The 13,143-nt window shown below is 41.4% G+C and overlaps 1 protein-coding gene across 1 annotated transcript in view; it reads left to right on the plus strand.

Annotated features, from left to right (window-relative positions):
* LOC307258885 (serine/threonine-protein kinase Nek5) overlaps positions 1–11,510 on the plus strand; it is a gene marked incomplete at both ends in the record, with an annotated part of 29,794 nt that extends 18,284 nt beyond the window's left edge. Inside the window, 13 exons of the mRNA XM_080038551.1 lie at positions 1,426–1,620; positions 3,473–3,531; positions 3,905–4,111; positions 4,695–4,773; positions 5,603–5,701; positions 5,935–6,009; positions 6,978–7,085; positions 7,540–7,608; positions 8,355–8,607; positions 9,051–9,167; positions 9,806–9,869; positions 10,673–10,896; positions 11,410–11,510. Coding sequence (XP_079894677.1) covers positions 1,426–1,620; positions 3,473–3,531; positions 3,905–4,111; positions 4,695–4,773; positions 5,603–5,701; positions 5,935–6,009; positions 6,978–7,085; positions 7,540–7,608; positions 8,355–8,607; positions 9,051–9,167; positions 9,806–9,869; positions 10,673–10,896; positions 11,410–11,510 — 1,650 coding nt within the window. The remainder of the gene's footprint in view (positions 1–1,425; positions 1,621–3,472; positions 3,532–3,904; positions 4,112–4,694; positions 4,774–5,602; positions 5,702–5,934; positions 6,010–6,977; positions 7,086–7,539; positions 7,609–8,354; positions 8,608–9,050; positions 9,168–9,805; positions 9,870–10,672; positions 10,897–11,409) is intronic.
* Between the last annotated feature and the right edge of the window lie 1,633 nt (positions 11,511–13,143).

Below are 13,143 nucleotides of genomic sequence, written 5' to 3' on the forward strand. Positions count from 1 at the left end.
GTGTGTGTGTGTGTGTGTGTGTGTGTGTGTGTGTGTGTGTGTGTGTGTGTGCGCATGTGCGTGTGTGCAGATGATACAGGAGCAGCTGAGCCAACATGGAAACAGAGCAACAGCTAAAACCAGAGCAAAACCACCAGGTAACAAACAGCGATTTTCACAAACTCATTAAGTGTCGAATTTTTTTTAACATGAACTGAGTTGAGCTTTAAATTCCAGCCTAACGAAGGAACAGTAGAATATTCTAATCACTCGGGCCATCCCTAAAATAAAGATTTAAAAACGGGCAGTAGGGGGGCGCCTTTAGCTCAGTTGGTAAGACGTCCCCCTCCCGGGCCGGGCCCAGCAGCAGACCCGGGTTCGATTCCCGCCCGCGGTCGTTCTCTGCATGTCACTCCCCTCTCTGCCCCATTTCACCTCTGTCTCTACACTATCAATAAAGCATAAAAATGCCCAAAAAAATATCTTTAAAAAAAAAAACGGGCAGTAAGACACTTTGAACCTAACAGGCAGACCCCCATGACATACACACCACAGCCATGTATCACAGATAATCTGTTGAAAGTGGTTTCTGGCGCCACCTTGTGGTCGATTACCTCCACTGCCCTTTGACCCATCACAAGCTGAATCCTGATTGGACAGAATGTAAACAACCAGCGATGAGACGGATATAAAAGCAAGAGGCAAGATCAAGGAGCCATGTTAGGATGAAATAAATAAGTTAAAGTATGTCCCAAATTGTAGCATACTGCATCCTAACTAGATACTGTTTATGATCGGATGTAGTATGTAGAATAGAAAAAAGAAAGAGTATGAGATTTGGAGCACAGCTTAAGTATGTGTTTGTACCACACATAAAACAGTCAGACACCATTTCAACCTTCAAGTCACAACTCAAAACTCACCTGTTCAAACTCGCACACAACGTATAACTGCTCACTGTCTTGATTGTTTGTTTGTTTTTGTTTTCCCCACAATGTCTTGTTTTTAATGATGTTATGATGATTTTATGCTCAGTAAGGTGACCCTGGGTGTCATGAAAGGCGCCTCTATAAATTAAATGTATTATTATTATCATTCGTCTTGTTGTCGTTAAAAATCCCCACAGTTACAATCCTTTACCTCTGTTAGACTCTTCAAACAGGCCCTAACACAATGTATAAAGCACACCTGTAGCTGCTTCAGTCTAAGCTCACCGTGATCTAGTACATTTATCTATTGCTATGCTGTATGTTACTGCTGTTTGTCTGACTTCTGTTGCTGTGTTGAATATGTTATTGTTGTCTATGTGTGATTTTACTGGCTATAGTTCAGCGTTGTCTTGTTCTCTCCCTCTCCCCTTTCCCCCCAGGAGGTCATTCATCTCCTACCAGGCCATTGCTTAAATAAGACTTTGTTTCTTAGCAATTTTTGCCTGTTTAAATAAAGGTTGATGATGATGATGATGATTGTTGTGATTCTAACCGGAGACTTTCCTGTTGTCCTCCAGTGAAGCTCCATCGATCCAGAGCAGCTGAGATCAACGTGAGGAAACTCAACAGCAAACCAGAGTGGAGGGTTCCTCTCAGAGCGCCCGCACACTACAGAGTAAATATCACTATCAGAACGCCCGCACACTGCAGAGTAAATATCACCTCTCAGAGCGCCCGCACACTGCAGAGTAAATATCACCTCTCAGAACGCCCACACACTGCAGAGTAAATATCACCTCTCAGAACGCCCGCACACTGCAGAGTAAATATCACCTCTCAGAGCGCCCGCACACTGCAGAGTAAATATCACTATCAGAGCGCCCGCACACTGCAGAGTAAATATCACCTCTCAGAACGCCCGCACACTGCAGAGTAAATATCACTATCAGAGCGCCCGCACACTGCAGAGTAAATATCACCTCTCAGAGCGCCCGCACACTGCACAGTAAATATCACCTCTCAGAACGCCCGCACACTGCAGAGTAAATATCACCTCTCAGAGCGCCCGCACACTGCAGAGTAAATATCACTATCAGAGCGCCCGCACACTGCAGAGTAAATATCACCTCTCAGAACGCCCGCACACTGCAGAGTAAATATCACCTCTCAGAACGCCCACACACTGCAGAGTAAATATCACCTATCAGAGCGCCCGCACACTGCAGAGTAAATATCACCCACATTCACAACCATTCAGTTATAATGTAGTGGTCCAGACACACAACCATTCAGTTATAATGTAGTGGTCCAGACACACACTCACAACCATTCAGTTATAATGTAGTGGTCCAGACACACACTCACTACCATTCAGTTATAATGTAGTGGTCCAGACACACAACCATTCAGTTATAATGTAGTGGTCCAGACACACACTCACTACCATTCAGTTATAATGTAGTGGTCCAGACACACAACCATTCAGTTATAATGTAGTGGTCCAGACACACACTCACAACCATTCAGTTATAATGTAGTGGTCCAGACACACACTCACTACCATTCAGTTATAATGTAGTGATCCAGACACACAACCATTCAGTTATAATGTAGTGGTCCAGACACACACTCACAACCATTCAGTTATAATGTAGTGGTCCAGACACACACTCACAACCATTCAGTTATAATGTAGTGGTCCAGACACACAACCATTCAGTTATAATGTAGTGGTCCAGACACACACTCACAACCATTCAGTTATAATGTAGTGGTCCAGACACACACTCACTACCATTCAGTTATAATGTAGTGGTCCAGACTCACACTCACAACCATTCAGTTATAATGTAGTGATCCAGACACACACTCACTACCATTCAGTTATAATGTAGTGGTCCAGACACACAACCATTCAGTTATAATGTAGTGATCCAGACCCACAACCATTCAGTTATAATGTAGTGGTCCAGACACACAACCATTCAGTTATAATGTAGTGGTCCAGACACACAACCATTCAGTTATAATGTAGTGATCCAGACCCACAACCATTCAGTTATAATGTAGTGGTCCAGACACACAACCATTCAGTTATAATGTAGTGGTCCAGACACACAACCATTCAGTTATAATGTAGTGGTCCACACTCACAGTTTACTGCACATAGTAACTTTATTGGTAACACTTTACAATAACTGTTAGTTAAAGGAATACTTCACCCAAACGGAACCGGTGTTCTATCATTATAAAATCACTATTATAATGTAATGAATGAGGTTTTTCTTCCCTCAGTCTTTCCTCAGTCTTCCCTTGGCCCAGCTGTCCTGTTAATCCTAACCCTTACTGTGATGTCACAAGAAGGAAACTGTAGGGTTAGACAGTGAGACCATAAAACACTCTTTCTGCCTTTTCTCAGGCTAGGATGATCCGATTTAATAATTTTTTTTTTTTTCACATTTATACTAAATAGGATCTCAGAATTCAATACACCTTCATATTTCCACCGGTGAAGTAGGTCTTTAACTTAACTTCACTAAAACATGATGTGTTTCTGGTTTCAGCCTCTTCCTCACCAGAGAGCGGCTAGAGACAGAGTGTTACCAGGACAACACAACCAACGGTGAATATCATCAGAACACACTCGGAGCTTTCTCTTTTTCGGGCGTCTGTGGTGAAGTGTGTAGGGGGGTCGTCCACTGGGTTACAGGGTCGGTGGTGAAGTGTGTAGGGCGGTCGTCCACTGGGTTACAGGGTCGGTGGTTTGATCCCCCGTCTCCCCGCCACATGTCCAAGTGTCCCTGGGCAAAGAGACACTGAACCCTAAATGTCTCCTGATAGTTAGCTTGCACCCTGCGTGGTAGCTGCTGCTGCTATCGGTGTATGAATGTGTGTGTGAACGGGTGAATGTGTACAAAACAATGTAAAGTGCCTTTGGTCTGTGAAAAAACCAGGAAAAAGAGCTTTATAAGTGGAGTCTGTTTACCATTTACCAGTTGTAGGCTGCAGGTGGCGCCCCCTGTGGGTCACTACCAGCATTACCACGCGCGGCTGGACGCCTTTCAGATGAAGGATTACATCACTCCTCCTCCTCCTCCTCCTCCTCCTCCTCCTCCTCCTCCTCCTCCACAGAGAGAGAAGGAGACAAGGGAAGAGAAGGAGACAAGGGAAGAGAAGGAAACACCCAAGGAGCCTTTACAGCTGTGAGTGGATATACAGCTCTGGCCACAGTACTAACCATGGCTTTCATTCATAGCTTATCCGTTGATTCTCTTAAACCTGCAGTGTGTAGAATTTTGGGTTTTATTTCCTAGCAGATTTTGTAGAAAATAATTACAATATCCATAAGTACATTTAATTTAGTGCATAATAGCTGAAAAAAATTTTTTGAATGTATTTTTTTCCCTTAGAAAGGGTCTCATATATGTCCATATTTCTGCATATTTTGGACCAAGGCCTAGTGCCGCCATCTTGAAAGTGTCATAGTTGGAATGTCATCAGGTGCATTGTTTAAAATTTAGAATTGTTCTTGTCCTTGACGGCCACTGTAGCTTCTGTTATTATTCGAAAGGGTTGGGGTTACCCAGGGAGTGTTGCATTCTAGAACTTTGTAGAACTTTCTTGATGATGTCATATTACACACTGCACCTTTAAATATCAAATCAAATTCAATCAGTTTTATTTGTATAGCCAAATATCAACCCAAGCAACTAATAAATGAAAAAATATATAATAATGACTCACCCGTGGCCCTCATACCTTTCTCTGTGTGTTTCTCTGGTTCAGCGTGGCAGCAGCTAGAGATGAATATCTTCAGCGGAGACATGAAGCCAATCAGTACAAGCTGAGAGCAGAGAAACAGCTGGTGAGACACACATCATGTTGGATCATTGATTATTGATTATCAACTCCTTCAGGCTCCGCAGTTACTCAACACATGTAATAAAAGCTATTGGAGAACATCACTCAGACTTTGTGCAGAGTCTTAAAGGTGCAGTGTGTAATATGACATCATCAAGAAAGTTCTACAAAGTTCTAGAATGCAACGCTCCCTGGGTAACCCCAACCCTTTAGAATAATAACAGAAGCTACAGTGGCCTTCAAGGACAAGAAAAATTCTAAATTTTAAACAATGCACTTGATGACATTCCAACTATGACACTTTAAAGATGGCGGCACTAGCCCTTGGTCCAAAATATGCAGAAATATGGACATATATGAGACCCTTTCTAAGGGAACAAAAAATAATTAAATTAATTGTTTCAGCAATTATGCACTAAATTAAATGTACTTATGGATATTATAATTACTTTCTACAAAATCTGCTAGGAAATAAAACCCAAAATTCTACACACTGCACCTTTAAAACAAATAACTCTCTCACGCTGTAGTCACACTAGGGCCTGGCAGTAATACTGTATTTAAAAATCTCAAGTTTGGTAAAAGTTGTGCTGTGTAATGTTTGTGATAAATGCCTTCAGAGTGTGGCTGTGACCTTCCACCTCTCTCTTCTTCTTCTTCTTCTTCTTCTTCTTCTTCTTCTTCTTCTTCTTCTTCTTCTTCTTCTTCTTCTTCTTCTTCTTCTTCTTCTTCTTCTTCTTCTTCTTCTTCTTCTTCTTCTTCTTCTTCTTCTTCTTCTTCTTCTTCTTCTTCTTCTTCTTCTTCTTCTTCTTCTTCTTCTTCTTCTTCTTCAGGGTTTGCGTCCGTGCACCGCCGAGAGAAACAGGAAACAGGAAGTAAGAACACCTGAACACCACCAACCAGCTCAGGACAGGAGGCCGGACGGACGGCAGGTAGGTCTGTCTGTCTGTCTGTTTGTCTGTCTGTCCTTCTGTCTGTCTGTCTGTCTGTCTGTCTGTCTGTCTGTCTGTCTATCTATCTATCTATCTATCTATCTATCTATCTATCTATCTATCTATCTGTCTATCTGTCTGTCTGTCTGTCTGTCTGTCTATCTGTCTATCTGTCTGTCTGTCTGTCTGTCTGTCTGTCTGTCTGTAATATAATATTGATGTTTATCTTCCAGGAATACCTGCGTCAGTTGGATCTGATCAGACTCCAGTATCACCAGGAAGTGAAACAGAACAGACAGAGAGCCGAGGTAACACACTGATCACATGACCAGGTCCACTACAGCACACACACACACGCACGCACGCACGCACGCACGCACGCACGCACACGCACGCACACGCACACGCACATACACACACACACACACACACACACACACGCATGCACGCACGCACACACACACACACACACACACACGAACACACACACACGCACACACACACACTAATCACATGACCAGGTCCACAACAGCACACACACACACACACACACACTGATCACATGACACGTTTGCTGAGCGCAAGACAGACCGCTGTCGAGGGTTTAATGATCGTTGCTTTTATATCCGTCTCATCCCCGTTTGTTTTCATACGGAGGCTCAGTCCATGTGACGTCACTTCCGGTGCGCACTGGATTGTGGGTCAGAATCGCCCAAATAGCGATGCTGTTTTCAACACTAACAATCTCGGTTTTCTACCAAACTTAAACCTGCAGTGTGTAGAATTTTGGGTTTTATTTCCTAGCAGATTTTGTAGAAAGTAATTATAATATCCATATGTACATTTAATTTAGTGCATAATAGCTGAAAAAAATGTTTTGAATAATTTTTTTTCCCCTTAGAAAGGGTCTCATATATGTCCATATTTCTGCATATTTTGGACCAAGGCCTAGTGCCGCCATCTTGAAAGTGTCATAGTTGGAATGTCATCAGATGCATTGTTTAAAATTTAGAATTGTTCTTGTCCTTGAAGGCCACTGTAGCTTCTGTTATTATTCTAAAGGGTTGGGGTTACCCAGGGAGCGTTGCATTCTAGAACTTTGTAGAACTTTCTTGATGATGTCATATTACACAGTGCACCTTTAATAGTAGATAGTATGGGGATTGGAACGCAGGGACACTGATCACAGGCTATCCATGTTTTACCTGATCCACCTTATCAATGGTAACATTATTAATAAAACTTTAATATATATTTTCATTCTTTGGTGCTTCAGGCCGAACCTGAAAACCAACACGTCACGTTTGTGGTGGAGAGACAGAGAGAGTCGGAAGCTTCAGCACAGAGAGACGAGACGGACAGAGACGCACCTGCACCTGCTCAGGTAAATACCACAGACTGTCTACAGGTACATACAAGCGATGCAATAGAAAGCATATAGTATACGATAGGGACGCAACAATACCGTTAGAACATAATTCAATTTGTCCGAAATGAAGAACAAATGAATGAATGAGTCACTGTTTGATGTTGTTCTAAATATCTTTTAAACACACCTTTAAGACGCAGTATTTCTCTGTTAATAACATTTGGTCGTGTGTGGTCCCTTCCCACAGGTTCATACTAGGGAGGCAACATTACAGTTTATGGGACATTTCACTCACAAAGGCAACTCAAGTCCTTTACATAGAAAACATATACGATAGGGATGCAACAGTACAGTTAGAACATATGATTTAATTTGTTCTAAATGAAGAACAAATGAATGAATGAATGGATGAATGAATGAATGAATGGATGTATGTATAAGTTTGTTTTCATCAGTATTTTCCTCCCAGGACGTTGAATCTGCTCTGAAGAAGATCAGACAGGAGAGCAGAGAGCAGAGGAGAAGACACAAGGACAAGGTCAGAACGGAGATTCAACACTAACAATGGATCAATCTGCCTCATTTTAGGACCATTCCCTCAAAAGAATGTGCACTAGTTATACTGTCGGTATAAGTTTGGCAGCCGAGCGCAATTTTCCCTCCCTCATTGTTTAAATGAATGAGCTGATCTGGCTTTTCTCAATACTCCAAACACAGATTAGTTCATAATAAAACATTTTCTTTCTTTCTTCAAACCAACAAGAAAGATTACATTTTCAAGGCAGCTGTCGACCCTAAAATGTGGACTTCTAAGGCTTAAAGGTGCAGTGTGTAATATGACATCATCAAGTAAGTTCTAGAAAGTTCTAGAATGCAACGCTCCCTGGGTAACCCCAACCCTTTAGAATAATAACAGAAGCTACAGTGGCCTTCAAGGACAAGAACAATTCTAAATGTTAAACAATGCACCTGATGACATTCCAACTATAACACTTTCAAGATGGCGGCACTAGGCCTTGGTCCAAAATATGCAGAAATATGGACATATATGAGACCCTTTCTAAGGAAAAAAATAATAATTCAGAACCTTTTTTTCAGCTATTATGCACTAAATTAAATGTACTTATGGATATTATAATTACTTTCTACAAAATCTGTTAGGAAATAAAACCCAAAATTCTACACACTGCAGCTTTAAACTCTTAAGTTGTTTATACAAAGCGCCAACTTATTATTTGAGAGTTTGATATTTGTCATGTCATTGTCTGTTGTTCTTTTCCGCAGAAAGGAATCATGTTTGAGATCCGTCTGGACGATGAAGGTTTGAAGGAGGAGGATGAGGAGGAGGCTGGTAACCACGGTGACCCTCTGAACCCTACGCTGAGCTTCCTGGAAGGGGAGGAGCTGCAGCTAATGAAGCCTTCTGATTGGGCCGAGCAGAGAAAGGGGTGGAGCCAGAGAACGCCTCAGACTCTGATGAATGCGCTCGCAAACATGGACGTCAACTCAGTCTACAACACAGTCCAGAATGAACCAGGTAAGGTTCACTTTTAAAGGTGTAGTCAGTGATTCTGGTGAACGATTGTTGTCAAAATCAGTGAATATCTCCTCATGACCCGCTACCTGTCTGTACTGTGTGCGCGCTGAAAAAAATGGGCATCTTACTAGCTATGGTGGTCACCTCTTGTTTACTTTGTTTTTTCAGCTCACACACAGTACAGACAGGGTCATGAGGAGATATTCACTGATTTTGACAAAAAGAATTGTCAAGCGTTCTCCAGAATCACAGACTCCAACTTAAGATAAATATGTAATTGGTAAAGAATCTAATTTTTAGTGATAACAAATGTGTAAGGTAACTATATTTTATATTATATTTGTATATTATGCTGTACTGCTGTGAGGACTGTAAAACCCACTGAGGAAAATGGATATTCATGATATTGGGCTGTATAATAAAACGTATTTGTCTTGTTTTAGTTTCAGAGGCGGCCGGGCGGAGGCTTTGGGTGGACGGCTGCCCCAACACTCTGATGAATGCTCTGGCTGAAGCAGAACTCACTGCCACTATGGACCCACTCACTGCAGAGCAGACTGGTAACAGGATGGACGGATAGATAGATAGATAGATAGATAGATAGATAGATAGATAGATAGATAGATAGATAGATAGATAGATAGATAGATAGATAGATAGATAGATAGATAGATAGATAGATAGATAGATAGATAGATAGATAGATAGATAGATAGATAGATAGATAGATAGACAGACAGACAGACAGACAGACAGACAGACAGACAGACAGACAGACAGACAGACAGACAGACAGACAGACAGACAGACAGACAGACAGACAGACAGACAGACAGACAGACAGACAGACAGACAGACAGACAGACAGACTCACTACCACTATGGACCCACTCACTGCAGCACAGACTGGTAACATACAGGGAGGGATAGATAGATAGATAGATAGATAGATAGATAGATAGATAGATAGATAGATAGATAGATAGATAGATAGATAGATAGATAGATAGATAGATAGATAGATAGATAGATAGATAGATAGATAGATAGATAGATAGATAGATAGACAGACAGACAGACAGATAAATAGACAGACAGACAGACAGACAGACAGACAGACAGACAGACAGACAGACAGACAGACAGATAGAGAGGGGAATGACATGCAGATAATCATCCAAAGTGTTCCCTGTCTCAGATTCAGACTCTGATGTGGAGATGGATGAAGAGCGTCTGGAGCCGCGGTCTGACGATGACGACACGTGAGTCAACTCTTAATTTCTTATGAATAGAATTAAAGGTTCAGTGTGTAGAACTGATTGTAGCTGAAAAGATTGTCAAGTATAATGGACGTTTGGTTAAAGATACGAAATAAGAAAAAGCTAGATGTAAAATGTGTTTGAAATCGTTTGAAATCTCCACTAAATATGGTTCGAAAAATAAACAGAGAAGTCCACCAAATAGTCCAATATTACACACTTTAAAATACTTTATATTAGTGTGTAGTTTATAGAAATAACAAACGATCAAAGGGTTGGAGGTTCGATCCCCGCCCTGCCACTTGTGTCATGGTTGTTGTGTCCTTGGGCAAGACACTTCACCCACCTTGCCTCGTGTGAATGTCGATAGTTAGCCTGCTGCTATCGGTGTATGAATGTGTGTGTGAATGGTAACGTGGGAATGGGAACAGGTCTCCCTTGTAAAAGAGTCTTCGGTCTCAATGGGATTTACCTGTATAAATAAAGGTTAAAAAAAAAAAAAAACACACACACACTGACTCTCTCACACACACACTGACTCACACAAACACACACACACACACACACACATGTACACACAAACACACACACACACACACACACACACTGACTCACACAAACACACACACACACACACACTGACTCACACAAACACACACACTAACAAACACACACACACACACACACATATATATGAATACACACACACACACGCACGCACACACACACACACACAAACACACACACACACTCTCTCAATACACCGATATTACACACTGTATCTTTAAATTCTCATTTCTCATCAGTAACTTTGAGGAGTCGGAGGACGAGCTGAGGGAAGCGGTGGCCGATTCCATGAGGAACCTGTTTATAATGGACGACGAGGATCATGATGTCACCAGGGGGGGAGAAGAGGTGCATTGTGGGGGAACTGAGAGAGACGGGGGAGGAGCTACAGAGGCCGCTGAATGTAAACAAACCGATGTGACTGTCCAGGAAGAGACTCTGGTTCCATCTGACACAGGGGACGGTCAGTCTGAGAATACGGCCTCAACGCTCACACACATTTACGCTGTGTTCCAGTCCCCATCCTTCCCTCTGTGTGTGTGTGTTCCAGTCCCCATCCTTCCCTCTGTGTGTGTGTGTGTGTGTGTGTGTGTGTGTGGGTGTGTCTGTGTGAGTGTGTGTTCCAGTCCCCATCCTTCTGTGTGTGTGTGTGTGTGTGTGTGTGTGTGTGTGTGTGTGTGTGTGTGTGTGTGTGTGTGTGTGTGTGTGTGTGTGGGTGTCTGTGTGAGTGTGGGTGTGTCTGTGTGAGTGTGTGTTCCAGTCCCCATCCTTCTGTGTGTGTGTGTGTGGGTGTGTCTGTCCCTGTGTTCCAGTCTCCATCCTTCCCTGCTATATAGTATTGTAGAAACAGATTTAGTTTGTCCCAATACTTACAAACTTTAAATACAGAGTCAAGCCACCTGAACGCCCACAAACATTTAGTCTATTGACAACAACACAGCAATAACTGAAGAACCTACTTTCTTTTTTCTTTTAGGTTTTTTGAAGGTCCAGGAATCCCTGGTTCCATCTGACAGTGGGGAAGGTGACGGTCAGTCTGAGAGCACGGCTTTAAGTACACAGCCTCAAGCCACCTGAACACTCACTAACAATCTATGGACATTAATACAACAGTAACTGGAGACTCTGATTTAAAGGTGCAGTGTGTAATATGACATCATCAAGAAAGTTCTACAAAGTTCTAGAATGCAACGCTCCCTGGGTAACCCCAACACTTTAGAATAATAACAGAAGCTACAGTGGCCTTCAAGGACAAGAACAATTCTAATTTCTAAACAATGCACCTGATGGCATTCCAACTATGACGCTTTCAACATGGCCTTGGTCCAAGATATGCAGAAATATGGACATATATGAGACCCTTTCTAAGGGAAAAAATAATAATTCTAAAAATGTTTTTCATCTTTTATGCACTAAATTAAATGTACTTATGGATATTATAATTACTTTCTACAAAATCTGCTAGGAAATAAAACCCCAAATTCTACACACTGCACCTTTAACCCAAAAACAGTCCAATCTCCATTGAAAGGCAGATGCTACAAATAAGGTTGAATAAGGAACTGGTTGTTTAAACGAATAAGCTTAGATATCGGGATTCTATAGTTGAGATGATCTGAAAATTAAAGGCACCTTGTGGAGTTTTAGGGTCCATGTTTGGTTTCAATCATGCACCAACAAGAAAACATGGATGTGATCAAATGTAGGATTTCAGCCAACTGATTGGGTGTGACTGCAGCCTTATTCTACAGTCGTATAACTCACAGAAACAGACAGATATTATGACGTGTTTTTAATGATTGGATTTATTGACGTTTTTTTGCAGTGAAATGTACAAACTTACAAAGACATTATGCATCTTTCAAAATAAAGGTTCTTTAATATTTTTACACTTTGTTTATATATTTCTACATATTTCCTTAAAGGAATATTTCACCCATACGGAATCAGCGTTCTATCATTATAAAATCGCTATTATACTATAATGAATGAGGTTTTTTCTTCCCTCAGTCTTCCCTTGGCCCAGCTGTCCTGTTAATCCTAACCCTACATTTCATCAAATGTAGGGTTAGAAAGTGAGACCATAAAACACTCTTTCTGCCTTTTCTCAGGCTAGGATGAACCGATTTCTAAAATGTTTGCACATTTATACTACATAGGATCTCAGAGTTCAATACACCTTCATATTCCCACCGGTGAAGTAGGGCTTTAAACCCTCGTAACACAGGAATGCAAGAAGTGAAACAACATTTAAAGTAGCTATGAGGAACTTTTAAACAGTTCTGAAACAGCCTCATGTCTATATATTCAAACAGGAAAAATAATTTTTACATGTAGTTTACTGTACACAGATTTTTATTCCAATTACATTTTGTATGAGATAAATAAAAACGTTTTTCTCGTAATATTGTCGAACTATAAGAATTTTAATTTCCTCAAGTTTTTTTTCGTAAATTTAAAACTTTTTACAGATAATATTGTCGCTGACTAAAAAAATAAATTCAATAAAAATAACAGTTTTCCTACTAACTTTTTTCTTTTAGTTTTAGCCTCAAACAAAGCCTTAAAAGTCTGAGTCAGGGGGCGCCCTTAGCTCAGTTGGTAGGGCGTCCCCCCCCCATGGGCCTCGGCCAGCAGCGGACCCGGGTTTGATTCCAGCCCGCGGTCGTTCTCTGCATGTCACTCCCCTCTCTGCCCCATTTCAACTCTG

Source organism: Ammodytes marinus (assembly GCF_949987685.1).
Source record: "Ammodytes marinus genome assembly, chromosome: 12".
In the NCBI taxonomy this organism is placed as follows: Eukaryota; Metazoa; Chordata; class Actinopteri; order Uranoscopiformes; family Ammodytidae; genus Ammodytes; species Ammodytes marinus.